The 13,194-nt window shown below is 42.2% G+C and overlaps 1 protein-coding gene across 1 annotated transcript in view; it reads left to right on the top strand.

The window, feature by feature from the left end:
• kcnn3 (potassium intermediate/small conductance calcium-activated channel, subfamily N, member 3) overlaps positions 1-7,187 on the top strand; it is a 39,346-nt gene extending 32,159 nt beyond the window's left edge. The window contains 3 exon segments of the mRNA XM_056445224.1: positions 2,300-2,427; positions 3,410-3,479; positions 4,185-7,187. Of these exon segments, the coding sequence (XP_056301199.1) occupies positions 2,300-2,427; positions 3,410-3,479; positions 4,185-4,586 (600 nt within the window). The 3' untranslated portion in view covers positions 4,587-7,187.
• The last annotated feature ends 6,007 nt before the right edge of the window (positions 7,188-13,194 follow it).

A 13,194-nucleotide genomic window follows, 5' to 3' on the forward strand; every position in this document is an offset into this window, starting at 1 on the left:
TGTAGGGGAGCAACAGCTCTTTGACCCTAACCAGCCATACGGCGCCAACGGGCCCAGGCATCTGCCATATGCTCCGCGAAGAGCTGCTGCTACTGTCGTTTGGTTTCTTGTGGAGTATTTTTAGCGGCTTATGTTGAATTTTGTTGTCAAATGGAGTTTCCTCAGTTCCCACTTTACCAATCAAGAGGATATAGAAAGATAAATGAAGAGGGTGAGCTGGCAGATTAACTGCACAAATACTAACAGTGTGATATTTCAGTTTTTTGCATGTGGAGCAGTACTCTGGGTTTTAAATTAGGGGTTACGCCTTGTCTAATTAATTGGCCTGAGGCAGCTACGGCTCACACTGCTGGACAGATGTTGCAAATGTTTGTGAAAACCTCCACAGCGAGCAAGTGGATAGACACAAGATACCATCCTTCATCATGTTTCTCTCACCCTGCAGTGATTAATCAGCTCACAAATATGATTTGACATATCAATTTACCAATGGGCCTGTAGAAAAGAAGGGTCATAAATTGGCTCTTCAGTAACTTGACCCATGAGTAAAACTACAGATAAGACATCAATAACTTTTTATTTCTACTGAAGTTTGGTTGTAAATATCCTCTAAAGCGGTCCAGTTGTGACTAAATGTTATGTTGAAAACTCTATTTTAATAAATGCCACACCCCCATCAAGATATGAGCTGTGATGTTGCTGTATAGCACACACACACAAAATGTCTTCATTTGGATGACGCCTGCTCAGGATCAGTTCTACATGAAGCTCTGTATCCTGATACACACAGTGGACACGGGGTATCAGGCTTCACCTTCTACCCCCTACAGCTCTACGTCACAATCACATTGGTCATAGCATGTGAAGTGAACATATTAAATCCTCTTTTTAATTTTTTTATTTTGAGAGAAATACATACTTAATTTAATATCTAATCAGTAAACAAGTTGTATAAATGTGAGAATTAATAATTCTGTAATTTAAAAATGATTGGTAAGATTTATGACTGAATCTCCTGGAGGGGTTTTATTTATTTCCTAGAGTATTGGATCAGCTCTTTTCGGTTTGACTTTTGACCTCCGTGTCATTGATAACACATCTGCATGCCCAGGGCCTCCTCCTCTCTTCATCTGTGTCCAATAGTGTGTGTTTGTCTGCATGTGTCTATGTGCAGCATGCATGTGTGTGAGGAGCCCTTGACTGCCGTGGATAGTTGCTGATTAGCCGAGCTGCCGGGGTCTTTTATGCTCCTCAGACGGGGGTGTAATTGTTCTTTGTTCAGTTTTCGGGCATCTCTTTGAAGTCTCTCATTCAATTCATGTCCTTACAGATTCTCTCTCCCCTCTCGCTTCTCTATGGTGTTCATCCGCAAGTTGTTTAACCGGGTGTCAGAGCTCTGTTGTAATTACATAGCATCCTCTAAAGATGTACATGTAGCATCGTGGAGCAGATATGGATATACATACATGTAACTGAACCCTGGTCGTTGTCCACAGATATCGACCTGAAGCCTAAACTGACACTTTACAAGTCTTTTATTAAATCACAGGAATCTCACCTGAATACTACAGTTCACATTTAAAACAAATGAAGCCTATTTATAACCAGTAAACTGGGGGAAATACCCATCTTGCTTAAAAATCTGATGGCTATCAGGTTTTTCATGAGTGAGCATCATTAGATTGTGTATTTCTCTCATATATCTCTTCTCCAGGGATGAGGATGGTCTCTGACAGCTAGTTTGAGAGCAGCTACTCATGCCACCATTGTTTCTTTCAGTTACTGCCATAATTAAATGAAAGATCACTGGTTTTAATGAACCGCGGTGGTGCGGTAGTAAATTAATTCCAACCAGCCGAGATAATGACGCCCATTTGAGTTAGTCTAACGTATAACGTGGCTTAAAGACCAAGAGAGACAAGAAGTGTGTGTGGGAGACTCCTGTTGGTTCTCATTTACAAATCTCTTAAAAGAGAAGGCTGTTTATGCTCACATGAAAGGCGTTGGCAAGCTAACCGGTGTCTATGTGTTTGTCTGTGTGTGTGGGGGGGGGGGGGGGGGAGACCGAGAGAATGAGGGCAGCCTCTAAGAAGACACGGAGGGAAAGGGAATGAGTGGGTAAACCTCTCTGAAAGAGACAGAGAAGGGCCCCAGAGAACAGGGCTGGGCCCCAGAGAACAGGGCTGGGCCACTAAGGCTGGAGGGGCCCAACCCTGTTCTCTTTCTCTTTGAAACACGTCTGCTCTGTTACCTGTCGCTAACAACGTGCTAACAATGTGTCGTTGTGTCTATTGTTCAGATAAAGAACTCAGCGGCTAACGTGCTGAGAGAAACCTGGCTCATCTACAAGCACACCAAGCTGGCCAACAAGATCGACCACTGCAGAGTCCGCAAACACCAGCGGAAGTTCCTCCAAGCTATACATCAGTAAGACCCCCCCACACCATCACCACCACACACACACACACACACACACACACACAAGCACAAAGGCCTTTAAATTCAGCCGCGCTTTCTATCCACTCACAACTTGAATCAACGCTGATAATCAGATAAGTGCATGCATCTCTGTCTACACACACACACACACACACACACACACGATTCATCTACTAAAGGGCAGGTTCACTTCTGGGACTGCTGTAGGACTGGATAATCGGTGCATTGATCAGCATCACATCTCCACTTCCAAGGGATGTTGATATGAACACTGTCGACCTTAGTCGCGCTTTAAAATCCACTTCTTCAGAGCATTGTTTAGTTGTTTTTAAACGGCCACAAGGGTCGTTACAGCTGGTCTTCCGCAAAGGTTTGTGTCCTCTGTCGAGCAGCACAATTAAGCGTCCCTTTAAAGCTGCTCGCTCCTTTGGGGGGGGGGGGATTTGGGTAAATGTTTCTTGTTAAATCCTGCCAGCGTCAAACAGGTTCAGCCTCAGAAACTTCCCACTTCATTATATTGGAGGGTGCCTCATGGTTTATTTTATGAAAACCCAGATTAAACCGTGGTTCAATAATTATTGTATTCAATGTGTTTTGCGAGTCGGCCATGTCCTATTTTTAATTTGACTGAAGAAAGATGGTTTATTTTATGTAATCTTATTTCATTCCATTTAGTTTATTCCCCTGTGGGCTTTATTTCCCTTCAGGTTTTTTTATATTTTAAATACCGTGTTTGCCTATAGAGCTGAAGATGTTTAATTTCAACATGTATATATGGACATATGCATATGTATAGTTTGCCCTGCATTGCAAAATAAACAGCAGAGCACACTGCAGGTAGAAATGAAGCTAAATGAGGCAAGGTGACCCCTCTCCAGGGTTGTTGGAGGGATTAACTCTCTGGACTGACCACTGTGTATTCATGCATTTCAACTGTGTGTGTATTTAATGTGTGTCTATCTGTTTGCAGATTACGCGGTGTGAAAATGGAGCAGAGGAAACTCAGTGATCAGGCCAACACACTCGTGGACCTCTCAAAGGTGAGTCTCACACAACAACACTCACACACACACACACACACACAAACATACATACACATCCATCCATCGCATAGGTTAGTAACTCATACCAAACATGCGTTTGTCCTATACGTAATATTTCGCAACATTCCTCCGTTTTGATGATGACCTGCCCGTTTCCGTTGCTTTGTGTCTCTTAGCAACAGGAACAAGTGTTAAAACAGGGATGACTGTGTGAGAGAGCGAGGAGGAAATGAGAGGAGGCAGGGAGGGGGGGCTCATGTTTGTGTGTGTGTGTATGGAGAGGGGGTGTTTGTGTGTGTGTGTGTGTGTGTGTGTGTGTCAGGGTATGTATTTGGATCTTTTTTTAGGAGCAATGCATTTGCACAAAATATTTTGCAATTATGCCATCTGAATGACTCCATCTCAATTGGCCACTTGTGCGTTTACCATGGTTACGGAGGCCAGGATGTGCAAAGCGGGGACATTTCATTCTCGCTCTCCTCTCTCTTTCTTCACAATGTTACGACGCCCACACAGAGACTTCCCTCCAGTCTCCTGTTCACTCCTGTTCGTCGCCCTCCTCACACTTTTACTTCAGACTCTCTTCTTGTTTAGTCCAAATTCATTTTCTCCAAGCACCCATCATAATCCAGTTTCAGTATGAGCAGTCTGTTTCCCTTCTTCAAAGTACTGTGTGCACTGAGTCCCCTCTCCTCTCTGCAGATGCAGAGCGTCATGTACGAGCTCATGTCAGAGCTCAACGACCGCAGCGAGGACTTGGAGCGTCAGATGCTGTCCCTGGAGCAGAGGGTGGAGCAGCTCACCGCCGGCTTCAACACCCTGCCCGCCCACCTCTCCGCCACTCTCAGCGCCCAGCACGCCGCCCTGGTCCACTTGCTGAGAGAGAGGGATTCGAGGGACGGGAGAGGAGGAGGTGCTGTGGTCCCCATCTCCCCGGTGGTGTCTTTAGCCGCTGAACCTGCTTCAGTCTCCTCAGTCCAGGTCGCGTCTCCAGCGCCGCCTCCATCCCCGGCCTTGGAGGTCCCTCTGTCGCCCCCACCTCTGAGCCCAGAGGGGAGCCTGGAGGCTAGTCCCAACAGCAACACCTGCCCTTCCAGCAGCTGAAGACAGCTCTGAGGACCAGGAGAGGACCAATATGGAAAGAACATGGGGAGGGGAGAGGAGAGAAGTGTGAGGTGATCCTCCGAAACTACAATCCATGAGGGGGGATGAGGAGGGGACTGTGGGGAGAAATAATAGGATTAAGATGGAGGGCCAGTATGAACGATGAGACATGTTAAGGACTTTGGGGCGCTTTTCTTGACAAGGGGAAGAGAAGAAAAATGGAGACTCTAAAAGGTGTGAGGGGGAGGAAGAATGTCAAGAGTGTGAGAAATGGAGGTAGAAGGGATGAGGAGGGGGAAGGAGAGGAGGAGAAATAATGAGGAATAATTAGATAAACTCAGAGCTCCTAAATGGTTAAGACTCCAATTACTGAAAAGGGCCTTTTATTCTCTCTCTCTCTCTCTCTCTCTCTCGCCTTTCTCCTTCTCTCTCGCCGTCCTCCCAATCTCTCTCTCTCCCCCCTATCTCTCCCTATCCATTCTACCAATCTCTCTCTCTCCTTTCTACCGATCTCTCTCTCTCTCTCTCTCTCTATACTTTCACCCGATTTCTCTCTCCCTTCATCAGGAATTAATGACCATGACTTTTTATCCTTATGATGTATTTTCTATCTGAATGCTAATTGTGTGTTAACGAGCATCCCTTTAACAGAAGGTTCAATCAATATGACCAAGATATATTAAAGAAAAATAGTGGCATGTACTGCACACACACTTACACGCAACTTATATTGATGCAGCATCCACGCAATACGAGTTAACCCAGCACAAACATAAATACACAATCGTTTACAATGCAGGCCCTCTTTACACTCACACAAAAAGTGTGTGTAGTAGCTCACACGATGATACTGAAGCCTATACTGCCAAGCACTCGATGCACTGCCAAGCAATGTTGACTCGCTGTAAGTTCATCCAACCGACTTCTCTCTTGTGGGTGTGGCCTAATGCGTAGTTTGACATGTTAACGTCTCAGTTTGGAGAATTGTCCCTGTTCACTGTACGACACACGTTACAGATGAAGCTGAAGTAAATCGGTCTGACGCCGGGGCACACGAGTCATCACAACGTCTGTTTGTGACCGAGATGAGAAGATAACACGACGACAGCAGGACTTTTTTACGACTGCATTCATTGAATAACAGGCTGGGTTGAACCGATGTGTACTTCTGGGTTTGCTGTACCGAAATTAGACTTTGAGTCTCATGATGGGAGTTTTATTCTATTTTACTTATGTTTATGGTTAAAAAAAAGTTGTATCAAGTGCATTAATACTGAAATGATTGTTCGGAGAAAGAATAGATTACAAAACAAATATTTTAACTGTCATTACAATCTGGGTGATTAACACAAGACAGAGCGGAGACATAATGTTCAGGTAAAATACCAGTTGAAACATTCTCCATCAACAACAAATGCTTCTTATCTCATTGGAGTCAGATGACTGGTATGCTGTAGTATCTATTGTTTTGCTTTAATTCTCTGATAAATAGTTATACTTAAAATGACTAAAATGTAGATTTTTACATTGGTAATTCAATTGAATTTAAAGTCCAACACTTGTTTAGCTATGTGATTATAAGTTGGTGTGATTAATATTGGTTCACAGTGTACAGTTGTGTCCATCACTCTTTATGAAGGGAAGAAGACTCACTGCCATCCTTTTTTAAGCGTGCAGCCCCACACACACTGTTATCAGGAATGTATTCTGTGTGAAGAAACACACTCAAACCCACGTCCTTGCTCCATCACTTAAACTGCCATGCAGACACAGGAACAGACACCGACACACACGGACACGCGGATATACACACACCTCGACAACCAAAGTGCTCTCTCTTAAATGGACTTTAATCGGAGGCAGGGAACGCTGCTGTCACTGGGGACAAAAGATAGCCGGCTGCGTTGCAGATATCTTAACAATACTTCTGAGGGAATAACTGTGAAAATCCGGGTATGGACTTGTTACAGTGCTGTACATGGACTGCTCTTCACTGATTAAAAAGGTGGACGATGGATGAACACAAATAAACCTAATAAAGGATTGATGGCCATGAAGGAAGAGCTGTTTATAACAAAAATAAAACATAGGAAGAAATACTTTGGTATATTTGAGAGCAATTATAATGGTGTAATGGGAACGAGACAAGCCTACCCATTGGAGACAATAGCGAAAACTGTCTCATAGCGACACCCTGTGGCCAGAATACTGAATTACATATGCTTGGAATATTGTCTAGTATGCTGTTAACGAAATCTAGCTTTGTATTGCTTAGTCTTTTCTACCATTAGGATTAAACACAGTTATAGCTGATATCTCCTATTACTAAACTATAGTATTCTTCTCATTCGTCATGATAATTATGATTTATGTATTCACAATATGTTAAATAATTTTGAACAAGGAAAGTGCCGTTTGAGGTTGAAATTATTTTGTAATTTTTATTTTATTAGAGAGAATTAATAAACTATATATATATAACATTACAGCTTCCACGTTTTCTGTGTTGCTATTGTTTTTCTGTTTTTGTCAGTGCGATGAGGTTGCTAGTGCGATGCTTTTGAAAAATAAAAACACCTTATTCGACGAATTCACGCTGTACAGATGAGTTACCTTTCATTGAGTGTAACACATTACATTACATTACAATGTGGACACTACATATGGTCACAGACTCATTTTAGAGTTGCTACAGGCGAGATAACTTAGTAGTCAATATAATAATAATAATAATTATTATTATTATTATTATTATAGTGCATATTTTTCTAATATATTGCACGGTGAAAAAGATAATATCTCACCTTGATTGTGACCAACTAATTCCTGGAGCGCAATAAGTTTGGGTATGTTCTATACTATATTATATACAGTCTATGAGATTTACATTCTTGGGATTCAGTGGTTCGCGGGTTAGAGCTCGTCCATCGGCTGAATACCTTACTGACACTTTTTCAGCTGCTCATCCTATCGCGATATTTGGAGAAGGCCCCAGGACATCGATCACCTGGTAACGGTCGATACGTATAAAGGTAGCTAGTTTTTTAAAAGTTGAATTTTTATAATATTTTGTATTATTTTAGGGAGGGGGAGGGGGCGTCAAACTGTTACTTATCTGAGATGGAGAACAGGATAAACAATCAACGTCCGCTAGAAAACGTAATGTTTTCATCCGAGTACACCGTGATCGGTAGAAAACACAACTTCATTCTGAATGGCTGTATTTGCACATGTGTGTGTTTTTGTGCTTGTGTAACGTTAACGGCCATGATGTCAGCCAGTCCTGAGACAGGCATGTCCAGCCTCGGTCTTTTCCCAAGTCTCCCTCTGCTCATCAATCCTCTACGTGCAGCCAGCAGGTACAGCTGGTGCTCTGTCAGTCTCCCTTGGCAACAGCAACAGAGGAGCATGGCACTCTGGGTAAGTGGAGACGCGTTGGACATTTGGGTGGTTGGTACATTAGTGTATGGTTTCCCCTTTGTCAAATTTGGGGAGCAATTTTATATAAAGTAATTAGCTGAACTCTGACCTTCATGTTTGACCGCCAAAATGTATTCTGTTCATCCCAGAGTCAAAGAAATCCTGCAGGCCTTACTGATATATCTCATTTTCGAGAATAATACTGACGCACAACTTGTAAACTTAAGGCCTTGAGCAGCAGCTGTTCCTGTGGATGCAGACAAATCAAAGGCATGAATCATACAGTAGATTACAACAAAAGCCAACAAGAATAGTCAAATGTACTTTAAATGTAATGTTTAATAAACCCATGTTGTGCTTACATGTACTATGATTGGCTGGTGTGGCCGTACAGGACTGATTTACAATAAAGTCCTTTCTTAAGAAAAATACATTTTTAGTTTGTTTATTTGAACAAGTATTAGCTTGGTCTTCATTCTTCATCAGGGGAGTGAAGACATTGCAGTAATTTATTACACATTATTTTTCTCCAACTGCTCACTGGCCATGAGTCACATTCAATATATGGAAACCCGAACAACAACATGTTCTATGATAAGTTCATTCCTTATATTCAGGTCTTCTTTTCATTGAGTCAAAGCTATTTGAACTAAACACCGTCCCATTAGTTCTCCCCAGTTTGCCGGGCGGAGGTGACCACACACTGATCTGCTCTGGGCTTACCGTGTGTGGCTGCATTTACTTGTGCTTGAATGCAGTCAAAGCATTTACACAATCTCAGAGGAAATTGATTTTAAAATATTTTCATTACAAAAAGCATGCATTATTTATGTTGTATGCTTAGCCCGGGGTGAAAATAAAACAATAAGAGGTGTGAAAGCCAGGCAGCCTGAGGCAGCGCGGTGCCCGGGGCCCAGCACATGCCCAGATGTGATGAGCTTGTTATCTGTGTTATTTACTGGTGTTCTACGAGCTCCCGGGGCATTCATTATCTCTTGTGCTATGTGCATTTTCATTATCAATATAATTTTAAGGCCAGGGTTATGTCCGGAGCCTACCCTTTAAAAAAGGTCTCTGCTTATCTCTTTCTCTCTCCACCTGCCTCTCGGTCCTTCTTCATTGTTTTTCAGGAAAGTGATCTCGTCTTTCAGGATTGCTGTTTGAGCCGAGGACAGAAGAGGACCCCGAGATGATGGATCATAAGAACGCTTTTTGCTCATACTCCAGCAACATTTATCCAGAAGAATATGACTGCAAGAACATTTTGGCACATATTTTACAAAACAGGAAGCCAAAGTAATAAAATGGCCACAATGTAACACCAGAAACAACACATTTTAAGAAATGTAAATACAATACATTAGTAGAATCACAAACATAGCCTGTGCAGCCATTTATTATACACAATACCAAGTAAATCCAGGAATAACTTTAAATAGGAGGATCGAGTAGTGCGCACTATATGGTGTGAATGCATTGAAACAATATTCACTCTCTTCTCCTGATTTGTCTTTTATCTTCTCTTTCCCTTTGCTGCCCAGATGTGTCTCTTGGTTTCAGGAGTTACCTGATGCTGATGCCTTCAATGTGCCACGTATTCATCCCAATGCTCAACTGTGTCTGTCTTTATTACCTTCGCATTGAAAATGCCGGAAGGTTATGTTTTGATCGCCGTGTATTTATTTATCTATTTATTTATTTATTTAATTATTTATTTATTTATTTATTTATTTGTATGCGTGTTATTCGTAAAACTCAAAAAGTATTGAACCGAATCGCATGAAATTTGGTGGGATGATTGTTTATTATCCGGGGACCAGTTGATTAGATTTTGGGATCGATCGGGTCAAAGGTCAAGGTCAAAGGTCATGAACAGGTCAAAATATTTCGCAGAACTCAAAAAGTATTGAACCGAATCGCATGAAATTTGGTGGGATGATTGTTTATTATCCGGGGACCAGTTGATTAGATTTTTGGGATCGATCGGGTCAAAGGTCAAGGTCAAAGGTCATGAACAGGTCAAATCTTCTTGAATCACATGGAATTTGGTGGGATGATTGGTTATTATCCGGGGACCATTTGATTAGATTTTGGGATCAATCGGGTCAAAGGTCAAGGTCAAGGTCATGGAAAGGTCAACATCTTTTTTTTACCATAGCACGATACATTTTTGTCCAATTGGCATGCAACTAATGCCAAAATGTTCATAATTCAATGCCCAATCTTGTGATATGCGAAGGTATGCGCTCTACCGAGTGCCCATTCTAGTTCTTATCTATGTTGTGGTTCTCGTGACCTACTCTACACTTATTCTTTCGTTAATTGGAATGCATTCTTCCTGCCGAAGGGTTCACCCTTCATCCCAACTTATTTAAATGACTTAATAATTAGGATTCTAATCGTCTCACTTATCTCTAAAATGAATTACCTGTCAAAAATAGAATTCTTCCGAAGTGCTTATTCCCTGAAGGCGCTGTGATGTCTAAGGAAATGCTTCTCTTTAATACGTAGGCTTTTACACAAAGAACCCATCGACACAACGGTGAGTTTTCCTTGTGTATTTTCTCCGTGCCTGATTGATGATGCTGACCTCCATGGCCTGCTGCTCTGTCTGCATGGTGGAGCCAAGCAGCCTCAGACCTGACTTCACACTCCTGTACTGGCAAGAATTTTTTTCTCTGAGCATGTGTGTGTGTGTGTGTGCCTGAGGCTTTGTCAATGGGAGAGGAGGCTGTGGTACAGCGGTCATATCATGATATCAAAATAAACGTCCAAATGTCACCAGATTCTGTCAGGAGGAGAGCGTTTCCATCGCAACAGCATCTCTTATCTCTCACTCGTCGTTTGAGCTGACGGTGTGCAGTGGAGGTGTAGCTCTTCCATCCTTGTTGCTGGGGACAGCACAGGCATCACAAAGGAGCAAGCACGTACACACACACACACACACACTTACACACACACACAGTTGGTTTATCTCGCTCCCGTTTTAAAACAGTAACACACGTACGATGACCCCCACCAGTCACAGTTCACCAGGAAGTGGAGAGCTAGGATCCACTCATTCTGATGCCCTATATCCTGGTGTTTCCCTGGCAACCAGAGGTGACATATCTATATCATACAGGTCTGTGCATTCATGGATCTGTATTTTGAGATTGTTTTTGTTGTGCGCTTGTTGGTTGTTTTTTCTGAACGTGTGTATCGGTATATTCAGGTAGAAATAGGGAATCAGAAATATGAGCTGGTGACAGTGATGTTGCCGTGGTGATGATGAAAGAAGAAATAATCGTGGGAAAGCAGCTCGGTCAGATTCACAGAGATTCACAGAGACTTGTGATCGTGTGAGTCCAAGACTGCAAAGTATGTTCTGCTTCTGAGTGAAATGACCCGGAAGTCTCTAATGTGTCTCATGATAAGAGCTGTTTCAATTTTTTTAATGCAAAGGAAAAGTGCTCAAATTCTTCCTTTTTTCACCTCCTTTGGCAGAGGATACACTGGACCATCCTCTACAACATGAAAAGAAACAATCATTCATGTGACGCACCATTCGGACGGTTATGAAAACAAACGAGATGCCCGTGTTGCACGATTGTTTCCATGCAGTCATCTTTTAATGGGACGCATGGTGCTTAATATGAGTGATGACAGTGACCACCATTTCATTACATTGTTCTCATATTTATTTATTATGAATAGTAACAAATAAGTAAAAGAACAGAACATCATAAACAACATACATTAACAAGTATTTCTTATTCAAAAAGGAGTCGAGAGAAATACAAACATATAGAGTCCATAATTTAAACATTTAACCCACTATTTACCATATAAACCTTTATGACTGGTAGTCTATATTCCATATTTAAATTTAAATTCCAACATTGTAAAGAAGTAGATTTTATCCCCAAGGTGCCCGTGTTTAAGATGACATCATACTTTATTCTGGCACATTTGATGTGATACAGTAACAAAGGGAATAGTGCAATAACAACAAGCTTCACTTAAAAAGGACTAATCAATAATCAAACAGTAAAAAGCTAAAAGATTATTTCATGGTTTAATTCATATTATTCCCACAGAAAGTATTGAGGTGGAACAGTTTACTGATGCTGCTCATGACTTCATTGTCAGTGTGGTCTGTAAAGCTGCCCGTGTTCTCCCGTGTTCTCCCGTGTTCTCCCATGTTCTCCAGTGAACAGTACCCTTTTTCCAATTTCCCCACTTCCTCCTAGTTCACATCTTTATTCTATTGTCACATCTGTCCAGGTGTATGTTTTTAGCCTCTTACAGAAGAGAAGAGACTGCAGGTAAGTAGACCATCATATTGACCAGTTTACCAATCTCCCCCACATTTCTAAAATCTCCTTACCAGCATTGACCCACACATCTCCATCCTTTATTTACATGTTTCCAACAGCTCCTTTCATAAACACCTCCGTAGACATTTAAATGTAATGTTCACACCTACACGGTGCTGGGAATGGCTGAGAAGTTTATGCAAAACACTTTCTGCCTTTTCTGTTCAGTCCGTAGGAGACTTGACTGGATAAGTGGGTTCTCGAACATCAATCATGGAAGTAATGTTGTCATTCCATTAATAGAATAGAATAGAATAGAATAGAATCAGCTTTAATGGCCATGTAGGTTTGCACATACATGGAATTTGACTCCGGTTACACTTTGCTCTTCCGTACTTATACACACACACAATATACAATAAGCGGGATAAATATAAAAAAGACATTAAAGACAGTAGTCAAAAAGTGCAGATAGTGCAGATGGAAGAGTCTGATTAATTGTTCATCATGGTGACGGCCAGTGGAAAGAAGCTATTTCTGTGTCTGGTGGTTTTGGCGTACAGTGCTCTGTAACGCCTACCAGAGGGCAGGAGTTGGAACAGCTTGTGTCCAGGGTGTGAAGGGTCTGCAGTGATCTTTCCTGCCCGCTTCCTGACTCTGGCGGTGTACAAGTCCAGAATGGAGGTGAGGCTGGAACCAATGGTTCTTTCTGCAGACCTGACGATCCGCTGTAGTCTGACTCTGTCCTGTTTGGTGGCCGATCCAAACCACACAGTGATGGAAGAGCAGAGGACAGACTGGATGATGGCGGAGTAAAAAAGGATCAGCAGCTCCTGAGGCAGGTTGAACTTCCTGAGCTGGCGCAGAAAGTACAGCCTCTGCTGGGCCTT

This window comes from Pseudoliparis swirei, chromosome 22 (assembly GCF_029220125.1).
Source record: "Pseudoliparis swirei isolate HS2019 ecotype Mariana Trench chromosome 22, NWPU_hadal_v1, whole genome shotgun sequence".
Lineage (NCBI taxonomy): Eukaryota > Metazoa > Chordata > Actinopteri > Perciformes > Liparidae > Pseudoliparis > Pseudoliparis swirei.